Source organism: Plecotus auritus (genome assembly GCF_963455305.1).
Source record: "Plecotus auritus genome assembly, chromosome: 5".
NCBI lineage: Eukaryota > Metazoa > Chordata > Mammalia > Chiroptera > Vespertilionidae > Plecotus > Plecotus auritus.
This window is the reverse complement of record NC_137776.1, coordinates 14,653,489-14,681,488: the sequence shown is the minus strand read 5'-3', so window position 1 is coordinate 14,681,488 and position 28,000 is coordinate 14,653,489. Positions and strand designations below refer to the sequence as shown.

The 28,000-nt window shown below is 39.1% G+C and overlaps 1 protein-coding gene across 2 annotated transcripts in view; it reads right to left on the bottom strand.

Annotated features, from left to right (window-relative positions):
• ADAM23 (ADAM metallopeptidase domain 23) overlaps nt 1–28,000 on the bottom strand; it is a 154,931-nt gene that overhangs the window by 52,960 nt on the left and 73,971 nt on the right. For both annotated transcript variants that reach the window (XM_080667498.1, XM_080667499.1), the window contains exons 5-10: nt 17,056–17,138; nt 15,924–15,987; nt 10,703–10,775; nt 9,535–9,611; nt 7,107–7,172; nt 1,397–1,468 (exon numbers count right to left, since the gene is read on the bottom strand). In XM_080667498.1, coding sequence (XP_080523624.1) covers nt 1,397–1,468; nt 7,107–7,172; nt 9,535–9,611; nt 10,703–10,775; nt 15,924–15,987; nt 17,056–17,138 — 435 coding nt within the window. The remainder of the gene's footprint in view (nt 1–1,396; nt 1,469–7,106; nt 7,173–9,534; nt 9,612–10,702; nt 10,776–15,923; nt 15,988–17,055; nt 17,139–28,000) is intronic.

Below are 28,000 nucleotides of genomic sequence, written 5' to 3'. Positions count from 1 at the left end.
TTCAAGCTAATTAAGAAAATAACGGCTGACCTTTGAACACACTGCAGAGCGGGAGTCGCAGCATGCCTAAATCAACCTGAAGCAGAAATGATTTTTACAAGGAGCAAGTGAAATGTAATGTCTTTTCAAAATCAATTGTTCAGCTTCAGAACCTTATATGGCAATCCAAAATACAAATTACACTTTGCAAGATGTGATTCGGTTCAATCATGCTGAAATGACTAACAGAGGAATGCTGCCAAGTAAACAGCTTTAGCAGGGGGAAAGGTGTGTTTAATATTCTCATTTCCATATTCACTTATAATTTTCCTCTCAGAAGACTGACAAGAGCTGAAATTAAAGGAAACCAGGTACAAAGTGGCTTTCAGAATTTCAATCCTAACTCCATACGACACTCTGTGCCCATCCAGCTGTGCCTACCAGGCATTCTAGGCTATGAGTCTTTATAGGGTTGGGGTTTTTGGACTGTTTAAAGGGCAGAAAAGAAGGCAGTTCTTTAGAGAAAATAAGTATCATTTAAGTATTCGGCAATTTATAAAAAGGTTTTCCCCCCCTAGTTAAGAGGGAACATAACAATAAATATCAGATAAAAATATATTTAGCTGAACAAAATAGCACTTAACGTTAGAATACACAAAGTAGTATGCTATCTTTAATTGATGACTAGTCTAATGAGCAATTTATTGGAACACAATGAATAATATTCACATCTACGGAGTGCCTACCTAAGAGGAAAAAGCAAGAAAATCTTAACCATTATTCCCTGTAATTTACAAAATAAGAGAAAAAATTATCAATATAAAAGTTTTTAGTTTGAGGTCTTTGTAAGGAGATATGTATTTTACTGTTTCCAATTAGTTTTGTGTGGGGACACAATTCTGTCACCTGGAAATGAAGTCTGAAGCATTCTACTAAGGGGAACAGTAAGAAGATAAATTTGAGTTCTTTTAAAAAAATTATTTTTGTATTTCCTATACCCTTCAAACATGGTACACCTCAATCTATTAGAGTGCTTCTGCCATATATTTAAGTCAATAAGCTCAATTGATTACTTTGAACAAAGTCTCCTTTGTCAGGTTGAATTGACACTCTTCTTGGTAGCTAATTTTCTCCAGTATTTTTGTCCTCCTTAAGCTCTGGAGACAATGAGGTCCAGACATCACTTAGAAGCAACTCTCATGGATTTTTGGAATTCCATGAATAACTCAACCGTCCCCTGAAACTCTGACAACACTACTCTTTGTGAAGCAGACCACTCCATAATTCCTCAGCCAGATGAACTTAAGGATGGCATTTTTACTTTTGCTCAAGCAAGAACTAAAGTAACAAGTAAGCACATAGAGAAATAAAGCATTTCACCTTGGAAACAGAGGTTCGAGAAAACGGGGATACTTACAGAATCTACGAGGTTGACCACAGACTTTGCAAAGTTGTTGGTGTGCGCATGAGAGGAGCGATACTTCTTGTACTGGAGAGGAAAAAAGATATACCAGTCACTGCCAAATCATATTTTTTTTCCTTTTTATTGAATTGATTGGGGTGACACTGGTTAACACAATTATACAGGTTTCAGGTGCACAATTCTACAACACATCATTTGTACACTGTATTGTGTGTTCACCACCCCAAGTCAAGTTTCCACCCATCCCATTTATTTCCCCTAGACCTTCCTCTACTTTCCTCCACCCCCCGCCCCTGGCAATCACCACACTGTTGTTCGTGTCCATGAGTTCTTCTCATTTTTCCCCTCTTTTGCTTAATCCCTCCCTCTCCTCCCCAGCACCACCTTCCCCTCCAACAGTGGTCAGACTGCTCTCTATCTATGAGTCCATCACTGCTCTTTGGAACAACATGGATGAACCTGGAGAGCATTATGCTAAGTGAAATAAGCCAGTCAGAGAAAGACAAGTACCATATGATTTCACTTACATGTGGCATCCAATGAACAAACCAAATCATAATTTAATGGTAAATATAAAAATTCTATAAAAGCAGGAATCTCATAGCAGCAGTAGAAATTGGGGATTAAAAATACATAATTTAGTGGATATGGTGGTGTTCTTATTTTATTTCTGTGTTAGGCAGCAAAACTCTGATGATCTATAACACCCAGTATATTCCAGGTAACACAGAGGGCCGATAGAGATATGTGTGAGAAGCTTTACTCCTGAGAAGGAAGTTATTTCAGTCTTAATGTCTATAAATACAACCCTTTCATTTTCAATGAAACGACCTTCCCAGCTTATAAAGGGCTTACACCAATAAATTTAGTCCCAATTGAACACCCTCCTCACTTTAAACTCAAGGCCATACAAAGATCAAGAAAATTTCTTAGGTAGCACTTTAAATATTGTCCATGATATGGACTGTATCTGTCATACATTCTAGTATATTCTTTCAGAAGAATGCCTCCTCCAAATGAAGCCTTTTGCTTTTGACTGCTGAAAGTTAGAACAAAGAAGAGACATAAAGTAAAAGTGAAATGTGACAATAGCTTGTGATCATTTAAGAAAAAATAAATTAATAGAATAATTGTGAAGCAATATCTGAAGGGCTACAGTTTTAGCAAGGAGTACTTTGCTTAGAATGTCTTAGAGAGGATATTTAAAAACAAAAATCTACACAGGGGGGTCATGCCCTCTACTGAGCAAAAAGAACAAACATTCCCAAACTACCAAATCAAATTTATACCATAAGTTTTAAAATTGTGCTTCAATTATAATTATTAAAATAATGCACCTTTCGTAAAGATTAAAAACATTTCCACATTGGAAAACCATGATATTTTTTTTCTCCTTTTCCACTTTCACATTATAAATGTATTAGACTCTCCCCATGTCATTCTCTAATGTTACTATATTTTTTAAACAAAGAATATATATCTTAATGCTTACATTTCTGATACTTATTTTTTATACTACTAAGGACACTAACCAGCCCATGATAAATGTTCAATAAATTAGTATTGTGTTTGTTATTAGTAGCATTCCTTAATTTATATGTCTATAAATAAAACCCTTATATTTACAACATTTGCTTTGGTGTGAATGTTTGCATCTACCTCAAAATTCATATGTTGAAATTCAAACCCCCAAATGATGGTATTAGGAGGTGGAACCTTTGGAAGTACTTAGGTCATGAGGGTTGAGCCCTCATGAATAAGATTAATGTCTCTATAAAAGATGGTCCAGGGAGATCCCTAGTCCCTTCCACCATGTGAAGAGACAGGACATTTTAACAGGTTTGTGTGTGTGTGTTTTTTTAACAAATGGAGCATAAACAAGTTGCTATAAGTAGCTCAGCATTTTAAGTGGCCTATTTAAAAAAAAAAACACACCACCCTTTATTGTTGAAAGTATTACATATATCCCCTTTTTTCTCCCATTGACCCATTATAGACCCCTCCCCCACCACCCCAGGCCTCCACTACCCTACAGTCTGTGTCCATGGATTATGCAAATATGCATACAAGTTCTTTGGTTGGTCTCTTCCCACCTCACCCACCCACTCCCCCCCGCCCCAAGATTCATCAGTCTGTTCCATGCTTCTATGTCTCTGGACCTATTTTGTTCATCAGTTTATTTTGTTCATTAGATTCCACATTTGAGTAAGATAATGTGATACTTGTTGCCTATCTTTAAAAGCAAAAAGCAAAAGTCTCTTTGGGGTGATGAAAATGTTTGGAATTAGATAGAGGTAATGGCTCACCACTTAGTAAAGGTACTAAATAACACTGAATCTTATACTTTAACAAAAAAGCTTTGGCATTAGGAAGCACACGTCACAAAAAGAAAGGAAAAATACTAGCTGACACCTCCTCTATGCAAGCGGTGTTACACACCTACATTTTATTTTCCTTCTGAATATTAATTTGTCCTTTTTGGAAATCTCTTTTTATAGAATAATGGTCAAGAAAAAGATGACACACAAATTGTAAAATAAAAGTCTTTTTAAGTCTATCAAAATGTGATGAGATTTTCATTTATTTCATGTTTGTAATTTTCAAGTCTCTGATTTTCCTTTTAGAAAGATCACTCTGCTTGCTATGAGTTGAGTGAATTAGGTAAGTTCAAAAATGGAAACAGAGACCTGTTGAGAAATTATTACAATAGTCAGGTAGCAAATAATAAAGGCTGGACATCTATAGAGGCTGTGAAAGGTGAGAAAAGAGAATAAAAATATGTCTCCTCGGCTTTGAACTTGAATAGCTGGGGGGATGGTGGTGCCATCTAAAATAATGAGAGAAACTAGGAGAACCTCACTTTAAACTCAAGGACCTCAATTATAAGAACTTATGTACTCATATGCATAGTCCATGGACATGGGCAATAGGGTAGTGAAGACCTGGGAGCGGGGGTGAGTAGGGGTTGGGGGGAGGAGGTAAATGGGAGGGAAATGGGAGATATCTGTAATACTATCAACAATAAAAATATAAAAGAAGTTTAGGACCCAGGAACCAAGAGTTCTGATTTAGAAATGTTAAAGTGAGATGCCTATTCAATATTGAAGTACAGATGTCAATAAGCAGTTGAATATGTAACTATAGAACTCAGAAGATAAGAGGTATGAAGAGTGATGCGTTTAAATCATGATATTATTTGAAGACTTGAAACTGGAAGTGGTCATTTTGGGGGAGAGTTATAGAAAGAAAATAGAGCCCCGAGCCAAGCTGTAGGGCACTCTTACAATTCTAGAGGTCAGATGTAAGAAACTAAGAAGAAACGGCCTGTGAAGTGGGAGAGCTGTTGTGTCACAGAAGCCGAGAGATGAAGAAAATGTTTCAAACAGGAGAGAATAATCAATTGTGTCCAGTGCTGCTGAGAGAGTGGGCAAGTAAGATAAGGACATGGTGAGCACTAGGGTTTGTTCACTTGAATTTCCAGTTAATTAACCACCTACCATGTACTAGGATCTATGGTAAGTCTTTCTTCTACAAGAAATATTTGTTCCTCACAACTCTATGAGGTGGGTTTTATTATCCCCATTTTATAAATGTGGAAAGTGAGGCTCGGAGAGGACAAATAAAAATAGCCACAATCACACAACTGGAATTCAACGGCTAGTCTGGGTTGAGATAGGAAATAAACTTGTTCAGTCAACAATTCTTATAAAAGAGTTTATGTATATTCCTAATAAATCATGATTATTAATAAGAACTCTCAATTTATTAGGTACCTACAAAATATAGTAGTTTTTCACTATGTTTTACATCTAAAACTAATAGGGAATATTATCGAATGTAAACTGTAATTTAAAAATAAAATAAATAACATAATAGCTTTTAAATTAAAAAAACCAAATGAGGTTTAAATTGAAAAATAGTTGAGCTATTACATTTTCACTTACTGACGTACACATAAGAATAGAGCAATAAATGTAAGCAAAACATTTTTCATGCACTTTAAAGTATTTCAACCATTTTTCAATTAGAATATGGTTTTTAATATTTATGTTTAGATTACTGGCTCAAAGAAATGTTTGCCGACCCTTATCAAGGCTATAATTGGCTCACAAATTAGGTTCCGCCAGCCAGCTACTAAGATGCTTCTACAAAATTGAGGGATTTTTTTTTTTTTTTTGGTCTAATGAAATCCACTGATATGATGCTTGTTCAAAATAAGATATGGGCATTTTTTTTCAGGAAGCCAATATTAGGTTACTCTGCATTAAAAAAGTAACCTTGAATGTAAATGTAGTGCAATATTTCTATTTCCTTGCATGAATGAGAACTAATTTTGTATACTAAGAAAAATGTTCAATCTCCTATTTATGATAAAACTTACTTTCACATGTTCTGATTACTGAAAATAACTCACATTTAAAGTGCCAAATTTGCCTTTTCTTCATAAACAAATACAATCCTTAAGAAGTTTGTTTTCTAAAAATATTAGAGCTTGATTTTCAACCTAAGGGTGACAGGTATCAACATAACTGTGCTGCCTCATCTAGCACAAAGATTATAAGATGAGTACTCTTAGTGGGATCATTATTCCAAAACCCAACAGCAAATCTCCAGATATTGAAAAACAGATGTAAATTATTCTAGTTCAGTTTGTTAAATCAGGCTTTTTTTTTTTTTCTCAAAGAGCCAGGTGTTAAACATTTACCAACATGCCAAAATTATTGGGTATATTAACAAATAGCCTAGTGATCAATGCTCTAAGCTTCAGCCAAGGTATTTTATAAGAGAAATGGTTAAGCCCTGTCCAGTGTGGCTCAGTTAGAGCATCGTCCCATACCATTGGATGTCGGATTCGAATCCCAGTCAGGGCACATATCCAGGCTTCAGGTTCGATCTTGATTGGGGAGAGTATGGCAGGCAACCGATCCGTGTTTCTCTCTCACATGGATGTTTCTCTCTCTCTCTCTCTCTCTCTCTCTCTCTCTCTCTCTCTCTCTCCCTCCCTCCCTCCCTCCCTCCCTTCCTCTTTCTCTCTAGAATCAATGAAAAACATATTCTTGTGTGAAGGTAAGAGAGAGAGAAATGGAGAAGTAGAATATGGTTAAGAAAGTTTCTACTTTATCTTTGCGAGAAGCCAATGGAGAGTAATAACTATTTTTTATATATCTTTTTTCATATATCTTTTAAGTGTTACTTAAAACCACATTGAATCACATTTTACTTTGACCTTCATCTTGTTAGTATTTAAATAATCAGTTAAAGATAGTCTCTTTGGGTATATCTTTATTACATATGCTTATTTCCTAGAGTTATATCTGCTACAAAAATAATAATTAGTAAGGAAAAATAACATGCTATCAGAGCAAAGACATGGAATAAAATTAGAAAGCAGTGACTAAATACATAGATAGAGAAAAGTAGAGAATAAGAATTTTAAGTGAAGATAAGTAAGAAACGCCACACAGTTAAATCCATCAATTACCATCATTATTAACCAGAGAAAGTTGAGAGTTCTGAAATTTCTATAAAACCCAGTGTTCCAAAACACTATACAATAAAGGAAGTCACTTAATATTTCCAAAAAATGAAGCATCTAAGTATCTTGCTTTTAAAAAGTAACAAATAATAATTTAATATAAAATGAAGTGTACTCTTTTCTTAAATAAGCTGTTGGGTTCAAAACCCATTGGTTCTATACTCTTACCGTTTTGTGATCATTAACAATCATAAGTTCCAAATATTTCATTTCTTCAAACACACCACGAGATGGCTGTGGAAAATAAAAATGTATGGTCAGAGGTAATAACACCTTCTCTGAGGATGATTGCTTAGTTGTAGGTTCACTATGAATTTCAGAAGAACTCTTTGCTGCCTATTTTATAAACACCCTTGAAGAAACTTGCTCAGAAAAATAGAAAAAAAAAAGTGACCATAAGGTGTGAGTGAACATTCAAATATTCAGAAAAGAACAATATTTAAGTATCATTAAAGTACTCATTAAGACAGAGAACAGAGCCCCATGTTGTTTTTATATGATTTCTATATGTAAAAATATCCTAGAGAAAAATGTACAGTATAATTCTGTAAAAGTAAATAATCTCAATTAAGATGTGACAAAAATTCACATATATTAAAAGTTCAAGGAAAACTTATGTAACAAGAATAGTAGAGCTCATCGAGAAAAGGTACCAAGGTAGTAAAACAGAAACCTTAACTCAGCAGAGTGAGATTCTAATAATCCTATATAATAAAGAGGTAATATGCAAATTGACCCTCACACCCTCGCACAAGATGGCCACCCCCATGTGGTCAAAGATGGCCGGCAGGGGAGGGTAGTTGTGGGTGATCAGGTCAGCAGTGGAAGGCAGTTGGGGGCAACTGGGCCTGCAGGGGAGGGAGGGCATTTAGGGGGGGGGGGGGACCAGGCCTGCAGGGGAGGGCAGTTGGGGGTGACCAGGCCAGCAGGGGAGGGCAGTTAGGGGTGACCAGGCCTGCAGGGGAGGGCAGTTAGGGAGGTTGGCAGGAGAGGGTAGTTGGGGGTGACCAGGCTGGCAAGGGAGGGCAGTTGGGGACAACCAGGCCAGCAGGGGAGGGCAGTTGGGGGTGACTGGGCCGGCAGGGGAGGGAAGTTGGAGGCAATAGGACTGGCAGGGGAGCAGTTAGGCATTGATAAGGCTGGCAGGGGAGTGGTTAGGGAGTGATCAGGCTGGCAGGCAGGCAGGAGAGCAGTTGGGAGTCAGCAGTCCCAGATTGTGAGAGGGATGTCTTACTGCCGGTCTAAACCGGCAGTCAGACATCTCCCGAGGGGTCCCAGATTGGAGAGGGTGCAGGCTGGGCTGAGGGACGACCGCCCCCCCCTGCTGCCCAGTGCTTGAATTTCATGCACCAGGCCTCTAGTAATGTACTAATTCTTAAACACACAACTTCTCACAGGAACAAATGCTAATAATTACAATATTCTAAATTCTTCCAGATTTTTATTATTACTAGATAATCGATTAAGAGCAAGGGCTAAATATGTTAGCCATTATTTTGGACTTCTATTTCTTTTTCCTAGTAGAAAACTACAAGGTCACTGATCATTTTACATTTGGTATGGGTGGACTTCAGTGAAATGTCATTAGCCTATGTAAAACTTATTATTCCCAACCACATCTTTAAGAGTAAGCAAAACATATCTCTAATATGAATAAAAAGGAAAAAAAAAAAACACACCTGTATCCGTAATCACCATAATACAAAGATAGGATCATAAAAAAGAGGATGATTCCACCTGCAACTAAGTTTTTGATGGCTGGAGGTCTAATTTTTTCACACACAAAAATACATTCACCAAAACATTATCTAAAATGTACAATTTCCAGGATAATTACTTATTAAGTTATCTAGTAAATTACCATGTAATCTATATGCTGTGGAATTAATTCTTGGTTACATAGTATTCACCATGTAATTACTAGACAGTCCCGATCATTACAGCTTTCTAATCTTTTATGAAAAAGACCAGGAACATAATTTCAGTTACAAAGCCCCTATACAAGTATCAATACATGGGAGCCAAAAGACAATTGTTGATTATATAATTACACGATTCTTATTTAGTAACTATCATAATACTAATGGTCAAGTAGATTCATTCTGTTCAGAAAAATACATCCAGCTTCAAAGTTCGGTATAACAGAGTTTTTAATTTGAAAGAGATAAAAATAAGCATTATTAGCCAACATTTAAAAACCTAACTCCTTCCCCTATTTCTCTTGTTAACAGAAATGTTTTATATGATGCTATACAAGACATATTTTTAAAAGTCAGCTATATTTTCAATAGAAAAATATGCACTGCAATTTTCATTTAAAAACAGAGCTAAAATAACACATTCCTTATGTGACCACTAGGGTTCATAGAACACCGGAATCAGTTTATTATTGTTAATAGGGAAAGATGAATAAAAAGCAATATGCCTATAAAACTCAACTTATAGGGGTTTGGGAGGGTTTGGGCTTGTTGTTTCTGTGTGTCGGAGGAAGTTGCCCAAATCCAAAGTGTTTTAGGTACACTTAAATACTGTATGATGACAGGCAACAATTTAACGGAGTGAAATGGCCCCACCTGTGGCTTAATGCCACACTCACATTCACTGCTCTCTTCCTTCTCCTTTTCAACCACTGTAATTCAGATAGAAAGGGCCACTGATGACTGCTTTCCACACCTGAGTAAAAAAAAAAGGAATACCAGAACTTATGCTCAACTGAACTTCAAAGGGAGTATGTTTTTCAAATACTAAATGAAGGCAGAGCAGCCCAGAGAGCATATTTCATCTAAGATCAGAATGAAGGTGGAAAATGCACACCAATCAATAAACACTTCACAGTCACAAATATATTTCAATTTGTAATTAATAAATCATAATATAATTCAAACGTAATTTTCCTCCAAATATCATCAATAATATAGTGAGTTTTTCAAGACTCATTAGAATATGCATATTTGACCTATAACCACCTGACCCTCGATTTCTGAAAATTTAAGAGCATTCTACAGTTTAGTATATATTAAGTTTATAATTCATTTTAGAATTAAAAATAATGTATGCCATGCCCTTGCTGGGTGGCTCAGTTGGTTGGGGCATTGTCCTGTACACCAAAAAGTTGGGAGTTCAGGGAGCATACGGGAAGCAACGCATCAAAGTTCTTCTCTCACATTGATGGTTCTCTCTCTCTCTCTCTCTCTCTTTCTCTCTCTCTCTCTGTCTCACTCTCTCTTTCTCACTCTCACTCTCTCTCAAATCAATTAAGAAACATATCCTTGGGTGAGGATTAAATAAAAAAATAATAATTTATGCCATAAGCTTTTGCATAAATTATTAAAGACTATTGGCATCATTATACAGAAGTAGTAACATCACGTACTGCAATAATCCAAAAGAAGCTTTTGCAAATCAGCATGCTTAAGATGCCTCAGAAAGAGACATAAAAGAGAGACAATACAAGCTGGCTGAAGAGCAGTAAACTGCCAGGGAAATTTAAGTATGAATCTCACTGTAAATCACTCCTAAATTTGGCCTTACTCTCTGGTTCCTAACACCGCTTTATTCCGGGCTTCATTTTTCAGTCTCTCCATCGAAAACAACTATCCACATCTCATTACATGAAAGCCACCGTTCACTCCACAGCCCACCACACCACTCACTCCAGATTTCAAGTCAGCTCTGCCTCCCAGCAAGCCTGCCTGTCTACCTAGTTCCACCAAGTCACAGCTCCTATCACACAAAATAGAATGGCTACTTGAATTAAAACTTACTGAGGTTCTTCATTTGCTTAGAATATTGTCCGGCCAAGGTTTTCTGGATTATATGTGGTCGACCTGTGCTTTTCTGAAACAAAAACAATTGCAGACAATTGAAAAGCAGGATGTGATTATACTTCTACAGAATAGTATTAGAACTTTCCTTAATAGCCTTCCTACAATCACTAATGTTTTAGTTATCAAGAATGAAAAGTATAGCCCGGCCGACATGGCTCCATGGTTGATCGTCAGCCCATAAACCAGGAGGTCATGGTTCGATTCCCAGTAAGGGCCCCTGGGTTCGATTCCAGGTTGTGGGCTCGATCCCCAGTGTAGGGCATGCAGGAGGCAGCTAATTGATGATTCTCTCTCACCACTTTTGTTTCTATCTCTCTCTCCCTTTCTCTCTAAAGTCAATTATACACACACACACTGAGTGGCCAGATTATTATGATCTCTGAACGCATAATAATCTGGCCACTCAGTGTATATCCTATATAATAAAAGACTAATATGCAAATTGTCCCCTCGACCAGGAGTTCGACCAGCAGGCAGGCCGGCCAACCGCCCATGTCCTCTCCCCCTGGCCAGGCTGGCGGGACCCCACCCATGCACGAATTCAAGCATGGGGCCTCTGATATTTATATACTGAGTGGCCAGATTATTATGCGTTCAGAGATCATAATAATCTGGCCACTCAGTGTATATACACTTAAAGAATTAAAATATATGTTGTATTGAAACTTAAAAGAGTATCATCCAATTGTTCCAGCTTAGATAAAAGCAATAGTTTTATTAGTTACTCTTAAGTCTGAGCTTTCTCCAAAGACATGAATAGGATATTCCTAAGAAAGAAACACAAATAGCCAGTGCATTTATGAAAAAGTGATGAAATCTTTAATATTTCATCAAAATGAAAAAAAAATTAAAGATACACAAATTTGTGCCTTCAAGTTGGCAAAGGTTTAAAGATTATGATAACCAAAGTTAATTATAGCTACAAGGCAAAAAGCACTCTTATACACTGCTGGTAGGAGAAAATTGGAAGCATAGTTCAAAAAGAAATTTAGCAATTCTATCAACAGCCTTGAAAACATTAATATCCTTTCCCCTAGAAATTACACTTCTAGAAATGACTTATTTCCATGACTATTATTACTATTACCTCCCATTACTGGGTGCATTGTATGTGCCAGGCACTGTTAATGAACACATTACACAATTTAATTCTCACAAGAACTCCATACAGTGCATATTTCATCCCCATTTTACAAATAAAAATATGGAAGCTAAGAGAGATACATTACTGAATTAAAATTATATTACAAAATAATGATCCAATTTATTTTTAAGTATGTGGGGATATATCTTGGAAAAGTGAAAGAAACTCACTGAAAAGCGAAGAGAAGTTATTTCTGGGGGATGGAATGATATGTAATTAATGTTTTGTAAAGTTTTTGCTTATTTTTGCTTTTCTGAATTTCCTATATCAGTCTTATAATCAGAAAATTGGTTTTTGAAAAAGTATTCTTAATCGATTACATAAAAGACTTACAATAATTAAGAGTTTTAGTATCCATTCACTGCTTAACAGATAACAAATTCTCATTAGAAGCATCCTATCCTTATTATTTGAGTTATTATAAAGCAGACTAAAATTAATAATAATAAACAAAATATCAAAAAAATCTAAAATTGAGTATAGTAAACTCTTAATTCCTGTAAGAGGTGAAAAGATGCCTAGAGTAATGACACAACTAGTTTAGCAACACAATTTTAAAACTGACTAATTTAAAGTTTCAAGTACTGTTCCTTTCCCTCCACTGGTGGTGAAGATAAGGACAAACTGCCACATGAAGTGAAATAAGTCAAACAGAGAAAGACAACTACCATATGATTTCACTTATATCTGGAAACTAAACAACAAAAACAAATGAACAAACAAAACAGGAAACAGACTCATAGATACAGACAACAGACTGATGGCTGCCAGATGGGAGGGGGGTTCGGGGGTGGGTGGAAAAGGGAAAGGGATTAAGAAGTACAAACTGGTAGTTACAGAATAGTCATGGGGATGTAAAGTACAGCACATGGAATACAGTCAATAATATTGTAATAGCTATGTATGGTGCCAGGTGGGTACTAAAAGTATCAGGGGGACCACTTCCTAAGTTATGTAAGTCTCACCATTATGCACCTGAAACTAATATAATATTGAATGTCAACTGTAACCGAAAAAAGTAAAAATAAAAATTGGAAGAAAAGGTAGGCAGCAAGAAAGGAGGCAAAAAGGAAATAGCACCAAGCATGTAACAAGCAATCCTGGAAGAATAGGGTTATGGGCATAACAATGCAAAGTCAATGCTATAACCATTAGGATAACAGCAGCTTATGTTTATAAATCCCTTTAATAGTTTAGTAGATACAGTTACATACATTTGTTAATTCATCAAATCTACAAAATTGCCCTATTAGGAATGTCTTGAAAAATAATCTCAAGGCTTTAAAAACAAAAACTCTAAGGCTTAGGGAGTTGCTGTTGTAATTGATTTTAGAGAGAGCAAGAAGGAAAGGGAGGGAGGGAGGGGGGGGAGGGAGGGAAGGGAGAGAGAGAGAGAGAGAGAGAGAGAGAGAGAGAGAGAGAGAGAGAGAGAGATATCAATGCATTGCCTTCTGCAAGTGGCCCAACAGGGGATCGAATCCACAACTTTGGTATGTGCCCTAATGGGAACTGAACATCCCCCTCACCACCATCTTTCAGTGCATGGGACGACTCTCCAGCCAACTGAGCCACACTGGTTAGGGCAGGGAGTTATTTTTTGGTTTTGTTCTGTAGGTTTTACTTTATTTTGTTTTTTTGGGGGGTAAGAGGGCTATTAATTAATGGCAGAAATCAAAGTTAATTTTTTGCTGAACTCATCAAATTATTTTGCTATATACAGGTTTTCTACCTACCACTGTAGTACAGGACAAACATTTTACTTAATCAAAATGTCTTTATCTAGGTGGTGTTGTCTCATTATCTGTTTTTATAGTTACCAGTTGAAAAATTATATAGGATTATTCACACATTTACCATTTAAAATTTAGTGACTTTTCTGTCTCAAATTTGAAACTTACCCCATATTCATACATTGCCACAACAAAGAAATAAAATGTATCCAAATGTTATTATCAATAGCCAACATACATGACTATTACCTGTTTCTTTTTTAAAATATATTTTTATTGATTTCAGAGAGGAAAGGAGAGGGAGAGAGAGATGGAAACATCAATGATGAGAATCGTTGATCAGCTGTCTCCTGCACACCCCCTACTGGGGATCCAGCCCACAACCCAGGCATGTGCCCTGACTGGGAATCAAGCCGTGACCTCCTCTAGTTCATAGGTCAATGCTCAACCACTGAGCCACACCAAGCAGGCTACCTGTTTCAAAATTTATTTTTTCTACATCTGAAATCTCTAAAGATCAAAATCATTTCCTGCTCCCCATCAAAGGACTGCAATATTCTGATCCTGTCACTCTCACAATATTTTCCCAGCAGCAGCGCTTTTCACTGACATAGCTTCCCTCCTGTTACCTCTCAGTGCCTTCGTCGGCTACCATTCCCCACCCCACCCCCCCCTTTAACTCCTCTCCAACCTGGGTTCCTTTAACTTCCTACAACACACTAGGAACAGTCCTGCTCAGGGCCTTTGCATTTGCTCTTCTCCTGAAATGTTCTCCCAGCTCCCTAATGTCTTGAAGGTCTTCATTCAAAACTACTATCCCGTTGTGCCCTTCCCTAGATAGTTAACGTGAAAGTTTAACTCCATTTGGCTTCATTTTTAAACCTTAGTATGTATCCCTGTCTAATATACCACATGTAATTATCCAGCCTGTTTATTCCTGTCTGCCCCTGTAGACTATAAGATCCATTAGGCCCAGGATCTATATCTATTTTGTTCACCATTTTATCCCCAGCATCTAAGATAGTACCCAGCATGTAGTAACTCTCAGTACAGTATTTGATGAACATATATCAAATTTTTAATTTAGCTACCTACTATTAGTGAACAACACTATTAGAGTGTATTGAGATATAATTGACATACAATATGGTATAAGTTTAAGGTGTAGAGCATAACGATTTGATATATGTATATAATGCAAAATGACCTTCACAATAAGTTTAGTGAACAGCTATCGCCTCACATGATACAAAATGTTTTCTTGTGATGAGAACTAAGATCGACTGTCTTAGCAATTGTCAAATATACAATACAGTATTGTTAACTATAGTCACCATGGTGTATATTACACTCCAGAATTTAATAATCTTATAACCGGTAGAATGTACCTTTTGACCATCTTCACCCATTTCCCCATTGGCCTCTGGTAACCACTAATCTGTATTCTATTTCTATAAGTTGTTTTTTTAGAGCCCCTACAGATAAGTGACATTATACAGTACTTCTCTTTGTCTGCCTGATTTATTTCACTTAGCATAATGTCCTCATGATTTTTTTTGTCTAGGTGATGGCCTGTGAATGACTCTAAACCAGCCGTGGGCAAACTACGGCCCACGGGCCGGATCCGGCCCGTTCAGCTGTTCTATCCAGCCCGCGGAGCCGAAAGAGCGGCGGGTTCTCTTGCTCTCCCCTCCGCTCCTTTGCTTTGAATTTATATTAGTTCACACAAACACTCCATCCATGCTTTTGTTCCGGCCCTCCGGTCCAGTTTAAGAACCCATTGTGGCCCTCGAGTCAAAAAGTTTGCCCACCCCTGCTCTAAACATTATTTTCTCTCCTACCTCTAAAGAACCTAAATGTTAAATAATATAATCATAGTTCAACCCACAAATTTCCCCATTGAAGATTCTCAGACTCACAAAAGTTAAGTACATGCTTAATAGTTGTACAATTATCTAAAGAAGGAGTGAGAATAAAAGCTAGATTAGCCCTGGTCAGTGTGGCTCAGTTGGTTGGAGGGTCGTCCCATACACTAAAAGGTGGTGGGTTTGATTACCAATCAAGGAGGCATATGCCCAGGTTGTGGGTTCAATCCCAGTTGGGGCGGGGCATGTGTCACAGCAATGTTTCTCTCTCTCTCTCTCTCCCACTCCCCCCAAGTTTGAAAAAGGTACTATGTATAAATGCACATTGAAATCTACATTATGTTCTCTTTATTGCTCAAAGGCAAAGATGCTGAAAGAATAAAACATCACAAGGAAACTGATGTCACAGCCAGACTTACCTCATCATGAATCAGCTCCAGTGGTTCAATCATATACACGAAGGTATTATCTTCAAACATACCACTGCAGCGCGAGAAACCACACAAGGAGAAAATTAACAATTACGGCAAACAGCAAGAAATAGCAGGGGAGCTGCATATTGCATCTTTAAAAAGAAAGAGTATATCTAAATAAATACCTTTATACTGCCTCAAACCTGAACTCTGTATTTGTACAGAATCCCATGTTGGTCCCCACACTACACTAGACAGCACCTAGGCTACCCAGGGTGTAAAAAGTATACACCAAGAGCAGACAAATTATACATGATATGATTAATTTTTTAATTAAATGGACAGATTAGAAGGTTAATCTGGGATTGGACTGTTCATGCAGTTCCAGTATCGCAAGTTATTTCTCCAGAATAATGCACGACTAGTCCAAATTTCTTGTTATGCAAATCCAATATCATCGGTAAGAAAATAGGTTCTTCATGTGTAACAATAATCTAAAACCATCTGATTTGAAAGAGGCAAATGAAGGATCTTTACGCTTGCAAATTGTGAATTTCCATTAAGCAGAATGCCTCTGTGCTGAAAATCACATTTAATTTTTGGAGATACAGAAATTTTTATTATGTACAGAGACCAGATTTTCGAAATCCTTTTTCTTCACATGAGCACAAATAGATCTTTACATGGCGTGTTTTGTGTTCGGGTCTAAAGGCAGCTACAGGTGTTTTTTAAAGCCTGATTCAAAGCCAATGAATGAGCTCCTCTCTTTCACACCCCCCTCACCTGGCTAACGCCTAGTTATCCTTAGGTCTGATCCAGCTGATATGTCCTCCAGCATCCACCTCTGGGAAACATTCCTGGATCTAGTTAGATCACCCAATAAGTCCCTGCCCTTCCCCTTCACAGTACCTACCAAAAAGGCAAATGCAATATTAATCTGTGTAATCATTTGTTTAATCTAGGAATCTCTAAGTGTTAGGAAAATAGAGATTATGCCCTCCTTGCTCATCACTCCGTATCCAGTCCCTAACATGGGACTGGCGCAGGAGAGTCACTACAAGACTTATCTGTGAAAGGAAAGATGGAAAGGATGAATGGATGGAAGCAAGTCCATTCTCCCAATGAGAGTCCCACGTACTGAAGTCCATTGCAGGTCGACAGAGCTGCCCTGGAGTCCTTGACACCTCGGATGCTTCCATGGTAGTAACAGTGCTCTCCACCCTACAACGCAGAAGGTTTGAGAAATTATGCTTTCTGCAGCATGATTCGCTCTTTGGGACACATCTATAAAGCAAAAACAACTGTGAGGATGGTCCTAAAACCTCCTCCTGGTTAATAAGAAATCGCAAAGAGCGCTAGGCAATTTTTCAACTTTCCTATGACAAGCATGTGCCTATAAAATTTAATGAAGGAGAAAAGGCTTTATGGGAATAAGACACCAATGCCACTGGTACAACTTATATACCTTTCTTAAGCATGGAAGGGAGTAGATACTTAACAAAAACTGTTTTGGAATAAGGTCCTCTACCTAACTGAGGACAGACCCCAATGTTGTTATTTGTAATCATTTCTTATGGAAATTTACATAAAATGTTACTAATTCCTTCCCTACTATTAAAAATTAGTTTTTAAAAAAATCTTGGAAATAATATAAAAATTCGTTTTCAAAAATCAAATAGTAACTACAAGGCCTATTTTTTTTAATATAGCTATTTCCTTCTGCCATCTCTCCCCACCTCCACACAATCATTTTTAACTGCTTCTTCTGTTGTTTACCTATGTATTTGTGAACGGAACATTTTTACTCCTGTGTCCTGATTTCACTTTAGAAATATCGTCCTAATATAGAATCTTAACAACCCTTTTGCCCTCAATACATTCCAATACGCATCACCAGTTTTGGGTTAAATTGTTGTTTAGTGTTTCTATTACAACTATGCAAAAATTGTACATAGTTGTGCCACTGTGATTACATATTCTTTTTGCTCCATTTTAAATTTTTTCAAGAATATTTGTTTTCTTGTTTGCTGGTTTCCCCATGTATTTAATAGCCCCACTATCTAAAATATTATCTACAACTCTCCTCCTATCATCAAACATATCAGGTAATTTATCACATCCATTTTGTTCCTGGAGACACCCTTATGGTTTCCCTTTGACCTCCTACTAGGCCTGATGCATACCTGCCAGCCAGGACTTCTCTGCAGCATCAGCCTGGGAACTCCCTTCGCTCACCCCTGCTATGTTGATTCCTACACCCCATGTCTTCTCCATTCATTATCTCACCCTCTCCTTTCCTGGAGGCAACATCCTCTGGTACTTTCTTGAAAAAGTGTTCATGGGAGATAAAGTTGGTGAGAACTTGCACAACTGAAAATTTCTTTTTCTACCTTTAAACTTGAGTGATCATTTGGGTGGGTAGAGAATTCTAGATTAGAGATTACTTTCCCTTGGCATTTTGCATAGTCTCACAACTTCTATGTTCCTGTTGTGAGTTGGATGTAATTTTAATGATAGATATTTGCGATCGTATCTATTTTCCCTTTTCTGGTTATTTAAGAAATTTTATTTATCCCCATTTTCATAAAATCTCATGACAAGCATTGGTGTGGGTCTTTGCTTATTCATTGTGCTGGGCACTCTGTTATACCTTTTAATCAAGAAAATGCATGCACTTCAGTTCTGGGAGGCTTCTGTTTCTCTGATAATTCCCCCCTTTCCATATTTCTCTAAAAACTGACTTCTTCTACCAGAGTACAGGAGATATGGCTACCTGGCTATAAGAGGTATGGAGTAGATCAGGGATTTAAATAGACTCCAGGCAGACTTTTAACCAACCTTTCTGTAATTCCTGAGCCTTTCTGGGTGAAGTGACATGAACTGGCTGGCTTCTGGGTTTGCCCAGAAGAACTTGGGAGAGCAGGAAAAGCTCAAACCTCAGACAATTACTCCTCATCCATTTTCTCTCTCGTACAATTTTATGGACACCTCTCATCTGCTAGCATTTCTCCTCTTGGCTTGCCCTTTTTATTTCTTAACTGCTATTTGAGTGGGTTATAGAAGGGAATAAATATAAGCATTGAAGTCACATGGTTTAACCAGAAACTTCCTATTTATTTTCTTAAATAGAATATACTGGACATACTTTGACTTTTTATTGATGATTTATGGTCATTCTGACCACTGCTTATTATACTGTACTACAATAGCCTCAGAGCATAATACAAATTTCCAATGTGGGTTGTCTAAATTTGGTATTATAACCCTGTTAATATTTTATAAAGGGTTGCTTTTCAGTTCTCATACAATAACCTTGTATATAAATTTTAACTTGTATATAATATGTCAAATTCTATTTGCATATTCAACTCTGGAACTTATAAGGACAAATGGTCCTTATCAGCACTTTCAGAATCCAGGTCATGACTCTATAACTAAACTTCAGACTCTTCACATGATTCTAAAAACAGTCACAGGTAACTGCAAATTCCATCGAACTGGTTATTTAGCACTTTGTATCATACCAAAAGGCTATCTTAAATCAGGTGATTATTAGAAATGCATAGCAAACACTGTCGTATTTACTTGACCTTTCTAAGAAAAACTGTATTTTCCAGATACTCCTAAAAATATTCATTTTTCCCCAGAAAATATTCCCAAGTTCTTTTTTAGATTTACTTGCATTGGAAACTGAAGGTTGATGCTCTCTCAGTGTAAAGGCCATTGTTACCGGTTTTAATTAAGGCAGGGTATTGTCTGAAGGAAACTGCTTTAGTTCCCTGTATATTTGAATGTGGAGCACCATATTTTCCGGACCTCAAACGAGACTTGAGGTAACATCCAATCCCTGATGTTTATCATCACAAAAAAGTGTTAATGTCTAATTATGTAGTTATACTAAGCACTATAAATAGTTTGGCAGGTTCTAATTCTGTATGGGTGTTAGTAGTATTAAAGGATTTTCTGAGTTACTAATTACTAAATATATACCAAGTTTTCAAAAAAGCATTACCAGTGAAATACTATTTGGCAACTCTCCAGATCTATGCAGCTTTTTGTAAATACCACTGCGAAGGAACATCCTGAGGTTATTTCATATTAAATAAATCCCAACTGAAAAGAGGCATTCCCTCTTGGGCAACAGGGTCACAGTAGTGGAGCAGGCAAAGAGCCCACTTCTAGTGGGCTTTGTCCACAGTGGCACTGGGCAGTCCGCTCTGGGGTGCCTTCCACACAAGAACTAGCCATCTTGAACACCCACTATCTCACAGTAACCACTATCCCCATGTACAGAGAGGAAGACAGTGTTAAAATGCTCTTCCAACGACAGCAAAAGCCAAAATGAATCCCACATCTTCAGGCTCTCGGATTAGTAAGGAAGGCCTCAAGCAGCTCAAGAGTACTGGCCAGTGAATTGGAGACCACCGCCTATGAATGGCACACATCTGTGACCAGGCAAACAGTAGGGAGGGGGGCCACAAAGGGCTCATTCGGCTCACGACACAAGTCTATGTGCCCCCCCCCCCCCGCCCCCGGGAGCATGTGGGGATACAAAACAGTTAATTAAATTGAACAAAGTGGAACACCTGATAAGTGAGTTACTGGCTAGTCAAAGAAACTTAAAATTCCTAGTAGTATACTCCCAACTTTCTCAGCCTTCCTCTGGCACAGAGCTGAGCGCTCCACGGCCAGATGATGCTCCAGTAACGGACACGGCTCCACAAGGCTGCCACGCCAAGGCGTACCAATAACCACCAGGCCACTCCTGCAAATACTGAAACAATGAAGCCATGTGCGTCCTTGAAAACACTTCATAATCAGACGTGGCTGGGGCAGCAACGCTGTGAGCCTACCGATAACACAGAGGGGCAAACGATTGGGTTCCCAGGTATTATTGATCAAATGAAGGAATGGGTTTTTTTTATTCTACTCACTTTAAATGCAACCTTTTGGAAAATGAAACCTATTGTTTCAATTTACTTTACTCTAAAATTGCCCCACCTTTGTGTCTGTTTGATGATCTCATCTGCTTCAGTCAAGTTCTATCACCCAGTTCATACCATCTTCATTAAGAAACTCTCATAAACTCGGCCGTTCATGGTGACCAAGCTCTGACTTTGTCAGTCAACTCCTGAACATGTGGATAAACGTTTGAAAAGAAACTACATAGCCCTTAGCTCCTATTTGATATTCCAGGCTCTATTTCTAAATATAACAATATATTCACTATTCTATATGCATATCTTTAAATTCCTCAGACTTATCAACCAGCAGGGTGTATCAATCCTATTTAATAAATCAGTGGGCTGGTAAGCAAAAGAGAAAAAAAAATATCTATAATTGGACACATATATCTGAATTTGAATGTGGCAGAATATGAAAATGAAAAAATATTTTAGAGAATCAGAGAACTTGTGACCGTAACACCAGTTTAATTATTTACCTTCATTAAACTGAAAGGGGGGGAGGAGTGGGCAGTGATGTTCAAGTATAAAAACAGTTTGGCTGTACCAATGCCATATAAATTTTTATTTTTTTTTTTTTTTTTTTTTTTTTTTTAAATAAATCTTTATTCAGATTATTACAATTATTTCTCCTTTTTTCCCCCATAGTTCCCCTCCAGCCATTTCCCACCCCACCTTCTGCCCTTACCTACCCCCCACTGTCCTCATCCATAGGTGTGTGATTTTTGTCCAGTCTCTTTATGAACCCCCCCATACCCCTTTCCCCCTGAGAATTATCAGTCCACTCCCTTTCTATGCCCCTGATTCTATTGTATTCACCAGATTATTCTGTTCCTCAGGTTTTTAATTCACTTGATTTTTAGGTTCACTTGTTGATAGATATGTATTTGTTGTTCATAATTTTTATCTTTCCTTTTTTCTTCTTCCTCTTCTTTAAGAATACCTTTCAGCATTTCATATAATACTGGTTTGGTGGTGATGAACTCCTTTAGCTTTTTCTTGTCTGTGAAACTCTTTATCTGCCCTTCAATTCTGAATGATAGCTTTGCTGGGTATAGTAATCTTGGTTGTAGGTTCTTGCTATTCATCACATTGAAAATTTCTTGCCACTCCCGTCTGGCCTGCATAGTTTCCGTTGAAAAGTCAGCTGACAGTCGTATGGGTGCTCCCCTGTAGGTAACTAACTGTTTTTCTCTTGCTGCTTTTAATATTCTCTCTTTGTCTTTTGCTCTTGGCATTTTAATTATGATGTGTCTTGGTGTAGTCCTCTTTGGATTCCTTTTGTTTGGGGTTCTGTGGGCTTCCTGGACTTGTAAGTCTATTTCTTTCACCAGGTGGGGGAAGTTTTCAGTCATTATTTCTTCAAATAGGTTTTCAGTATTTTGCTCTCTCTCTTCTTCTGGCACCCCCATAATTCTGATGTTGGTACGCTTGAAGTTGTCCCAGAGTCTTCTTACATTATCTTCAACTTTTTGGATTTTTTTTTTTGCTTTTTGCTTTTTCGGTTGAGTGTTTTTTGCTTCTTTGTATTTCAATTCTTTGACTTTATTTTTGTGTTCCTCTTGTCTGTTTTTGGGTCTCTGTATAATATTTTTTATTTCAGTCAGTGTATGTTTAATTTCTAGTTGGTCCTTTTTCATCTCTTCGAGGGTCTCGTTATATTTATCGGCCTTTTCTAGGATATTCTTAAAAAGCCTTATAACCGTGGTTTTGAATTCTATATCCAGTCGTTTGTTTTCCTCCATTTCTTTCGTTTGTGATCTGATTCTTAGACGCCGCATTTTCACTGCTTCCCTGAGTTGGTAGATTTGTGTGCTAGGTTTCCAATTTGGCCCAGTGGGTCTGCCTCCCCAGTTAACCTGGGGTGGACACTCTTGGTGCACCCCTTTGTGGACTGTGTGTACAGCCTTGTTGTAATTAAGTCTTTATTGTTGTTGGTATCACTGGGAAGAATTGACCTCCAGGCCAGTTGGCTGTAAGGATCAGCTGTGTCTATGATGGGAGAAGTCCGGTGCTGGAGACAGCCTTATAGGATTAGATTTGCCAAATTGCAATAGCCTCTGTGCTCTGCTTGGATGGGGTGGAGTCTCAGTCTTGGCTTCCCATCAGCCTTGCCCTTGTTAGCACGTGTGTGCCTTCAGTCCTCTGCCTTCCCGGCTTCCGATTCTCTGCCCGAGAGTCCAGACTCCCCCCACAAGAGCGTGGGTCTCCGGGGGCTCGCCTGGAACTGGGGTTCACTGCAGTCAGAACTGGGGCTCACTTCAGTCAGAACTGGTGTTCGGTGCCGTCAGGAGCCTCTCACTCCCTTCCGCTAGGGAAAGCCTGTGGCAGCCTCCCGCAGCCTTTGTGCGCACTGGCGCGAGCGGACTTTCAGTCTTCCGCCTTCCCCGGCTCCCGAGTCTCCGCCCGAGAGTCCAGACTCCCCCCACAAGAGCGTGCGTCCCCGGGGGCTCGCCTGGAACTGGGGTTCGCTGCAGTCAGAACTGGGGCTCACTTCAGTCAGAACTGGGGTTTTGTGCCGTCAGGAGCCTCTCACTCCCTTCCGCTAGGGAAAGCCTGTGGCAGCCTCCCGCAGCCTTTGTGCGCACTGGCGCGAGCGGACTTTCAGTCTTCCGCCTTCCCCGGCTCCCGAGTCTCCGCCCGAGAGTCCAGACTCCCCCCACAAGAGCGTGGGTCCCCGGGGGCTCGCCTGGAACTGGGGTTCGCTGCAGTCAGAACTGGGGCTCACTTCAGTCAGAACTGGGGTTTTGTGCCGTCAGGAGCCTCTCACTCCCTTCCGCTAGGGAAAGCCTGTGGCAGCCTCCCGCAGCCTTTGTGCGCACTGGCGCGAGCGGACTTTCAGTCTTCCGCCTTCCCCGGCTCCCGAGTCTCCGCCCGAGAGTCCAGACTCCCCCCACAAGAGCGTGGGTCCCCGGGGGCTCGCCTGGAACTGGGGTTCGCTGCAGTCAGAACTGGGGCTCACTTCAGTCAGAACTGGGGTTTTGTGCCGTCAGGAGCCTCTCACTCCCTTCCGCTAGGGAAAGCCTGTGGCAGCCTCCCGCAGCCTTTGTGCGCACTGGCGCGAGCGGACTTTCAGTCTTCCGCCTTCCCCGGCTCCCGAGTCTCCGCCCGAGAGTCCAGACTCCCCCCACAAGAGCGTGGGTCCCCGGGGGCTCGCCTGGAACTGGGGTTCGCTGCAGTCAGAACTGGGGCTCACTTCAGTCAGAACTGGGGTTTTGTGCCGTCAGGAGCCTCTCACTCCCTTCCGCTAGGGAAAGCCTGTGGCAGCCTCCCGCAGCCTTTGTGCGCACTGGCGCGAGCGGACTTTCAGTCTTCCGCCTTCCCCGGCTCCCGAGTCTCCGCCCGAGAGTCCAGACTCCCCCCACAAGAGCGTGGGTCCCCAGGGGCTCGCCCGGAATAGGTGTTCAGAGCAGTCAGAACTGGGGTTCAATGCGGTCGGGGGCTCCCTTCCCCCTTCCGCCAGAGAAAGCCAGCCAGGCACTCCGCCGCCCTTCCTCTCTGCGCGCACAAAGACCCTTTGCCGTACCTCCAATTCTCTGTGAGCTTTTCTCCTTCCTTCTAGTTGTAGAATTTTCACTCAGTCAGCTTTCCTGCGGTTCTGGATGGTGTCCGTTCTGTCTTTTAGTTGTAGTTTTGAAATTGTTGTGCGAGGCAGCAGTTTAGGTGTTTACCTATGCCGCCATCTTGGTTTCTCCTCATGCCATATAAATTTTTAATAGCTCACACAAAATTATACCATTCAAACTTAAAATAGCTTTGTGAGGAGCCAGTACTGTCTGCTTTCTTGATTTCATGGGGATTTTTTTTTTAACTTTCAGGCCTGCCCTGAGCCAAGCCCACCGAGGCCCATTCCCTCTGACAATCCCTGCCCGGAAATCTTCCGAGAAGAAGGGAACTTAAGCTGTGCCACAGTAGAGATTTGATAAGGAAAGCACAAAAAAAACACTGTAGGAGGGTAATGTGATTACAGTGATAAAGAAAAGAAAGAAGACAAAGATTTGTATCTATTTGGTTCACTGACGTATATCCAGCACCTGGAACCTAATAAATAAGAATGGCTTATTCATGAGCCTAAGTGGCTAAACCAATCTTAAAGGAGCAGAAGATGGATGTTTGTTGAGAAGGTAGGTAAATAAACCACCATTCCCCTACTTGAGGCTTTTTTCCTTTGAGATATAATTGACACACCATAAAATTCCCTCTTTAAAGGAGTACAATTCAGTGGTTTTCAGTATATTCAGAGGGTTGTGAAACCATCACCACTATCTAAGTCCAGGATATTTTCATCACCTCACAAAGGAAATCCTGGACCAGCAGTCATTCCCCATTCCTCCTTTGTACCACCACCCCCGAAAGCCCTTGGCAACCACTAATCAACTTTTGATCTCTATGGATTTGCCTATTCTGGACATTTCAAATGAATGCAATCATATAACATGTGGTCCTTGGTATCTGACATCTTTCACTTAGCATAATGTCTACAAGACTGATCCATGGTGTAGCATGAATCAGTACTTCATTGTTTTGTATGTCTGAATAATATTTCTTTGTGTGAATATACCACATTTAGTTTATATACTGGTCAACTGATGAACATTTGGGTTGTTTCCAATTTTCTGTGATTATAAATAATGCTGCTATATATATCCATGTACAAGTTTTTGCTTGGACATATGTTTTCAATTCACCTGGATATGTAAGGGTTTAGAATTGCTGGGTCATAAGGTAACTCTATGCTTAACATTTTGAGAAACTGTCAAACTATTTTCCAAAGCAGCTCCACCATCTTACATTCCTACCAGCACTGGGTTCCAATTCTCCATTCTTGCCAACACTTGTTATTGTCCATCTTTTTCATTATAGCCATCCTAGAGGATGTGAAGTGGTACCCAATGAAGTTTAGAACCAAATAAGAGTGACACAGGACTGAAACAGATAAAAAATATATCACCTTCATTTTTTATAGCACTATACTGGAAGGGAGGATTCACCGAGAATCCAATAGGCCTGCTAATGCTACACCCTGAGTTAGCCAGACTTACCCACCCAGGCACAGACAACATGGGACAACCAACCCTTCTCACCTCCCCCCTCCCACACACACACCAGGCGGCCACTGTACAACTGAGAGCATGGAAAAGTAGAGAGAAGGTCTCTTCCTGTAGGGAGGTGATATCACACAAAAAAAGAGAGGAAGGGATTACACAGTCATGCCCAACCCCTTCCCACCAGTTAGGTCGCTCTTCTGACCCCGGGCAGGAGTGAGCAAGGGAGCAGGAAGAAGTCAGGGTGAGAAAATAGAGCAAGGAAAGGACAATTTCCCTACCCAGTAAGGTCGAGAGAAGTAGGGGTGGGAGCACTGCATCTCTCTACCCCATCTTACACTGCGGGCCAGGTGGTAGCTCTTTTTATAAGCAGAAGAGAAACCAAAGTATTAGCAAGCACTTAGAGTTAATGGTTCACCTTAAAGGGGCTTAATAGAAATATGCTAAATTTAAAATATTCTTTTATACTGTCATATGGATGTCTAATTCTTTTATAAGAACTGAAATACTAACAACTTATTTTTAATAGGTTCATCAACAAAGATGATCAACAAGTCAACAACACTGCTTTATTGTATATTGTGTGCAAAGCACTATGCTAGAAACTCCAACAAAAGCTAATTTTGTGTCGGGTGCAGAACAAAAGTCTCCCCTATGCACTTACTGATGACCTGGCACCTAGGCTATGTTACCTACTTAGGTGATTGACCTCTCCAGTTCCTATATTTGCTTCACAAGGAAAGAAGTCTTTTCATCCAGCAGAAGTAAAAGCCTACGACATGAGCCCCTTCTTAGCTGGGAGTGGGAACTAGGTAGGAGCCAGGCGATGCTAAAGTAGGAAAACCTAGACAAGCTTCACAAAGTATGGATTCATCACTTTGTTTCAAATTAATTCCCATAGTATTTTAAATGTCCACATTTATATTTAACTCCAAAGCCAACAGGCTATTGGTGAATCTGTTTCTCTCTAATCATGTGAATCATAGTGTATGTGTGTGCATGCATCTGTGTGTGTGTGTGTATTGTGTATGTGTACATTTGTCTAAAGAGTTTGAGATCTTTGGAAGAAGGTTTGCACAAAGCAGGTTTATTTAACCCAGCCAATCTTATATGTTAATTTCTGGTACTCTGTTTAAGATTTTCCTAAACAACATGGAATGCAATGTGAAGTTTTTAAAACAATGTTTTTAAAAATATGTATGTAATAGTGGTGGGAATGTGAATTTATATAAACTTTCAGAAAGAAAAATTCAATATGTACCAAAAGCCTTAAAACAATATGCCCATCTTGACCCAGAAAAATCCCATTATCAGAATTAATCCCTAAGCAATGATCAAAGGTGTGTTCAAATATGTCTGAAAAGCCTTTCTTTAGAGTTGGTTGTACAGTGAAAGATTAGAAACAATCTAAGTATCTACTAATTTGGGATTTTTACACAAATTATAGCAAATAAATAGGAAAGAATATCATGTATTTTTTAAAATAAAAGTTTAGGAGATTATTTAATGTATGCTAAAATACTTACAATATTGTTAGTTTAAAAAAATCCTGCTACAAGATATTTAAGGGGCATATTATTTAAGTTTGGGGGGAAAGGGTATATATATACAGATACAGACATAAAAAAACAGACGGTTACCATTAATTCATCATATATGAAGCGAGTTTGGGTATATGAGCTGTTTGGAGAAAATGGGTCTTAAGAGAAAAGCAATGAGCACAAACACAAACTGCAATGAACACGTATTTGGCCAGCGTTGAACTACCCTTTGTTTTAAATTTTAGTTTCAACTGACAAGATTTGGCGTGTCTACTAATGATAAGACCTCCTCTGGGGACCTCCAATGACCTCTGGAGGCCGTTAGCTATTCTGCTTCTAAAATATATATATAAATTTCGTAGTGATTAGTTTAGGTCAGGTCACTGCAGCCTGCAAAGGTGGCTTGTTTGCTGAGTCTATAAATTTCTCTGCAATCTCTACTCCACACTCATGACTCAGCATCTGCAGTGCTCCCAGCCCTGGCATGGGGACAGAGCTGTGGCTTGTACAAGTGCCAGGAAGCACCGTTACCT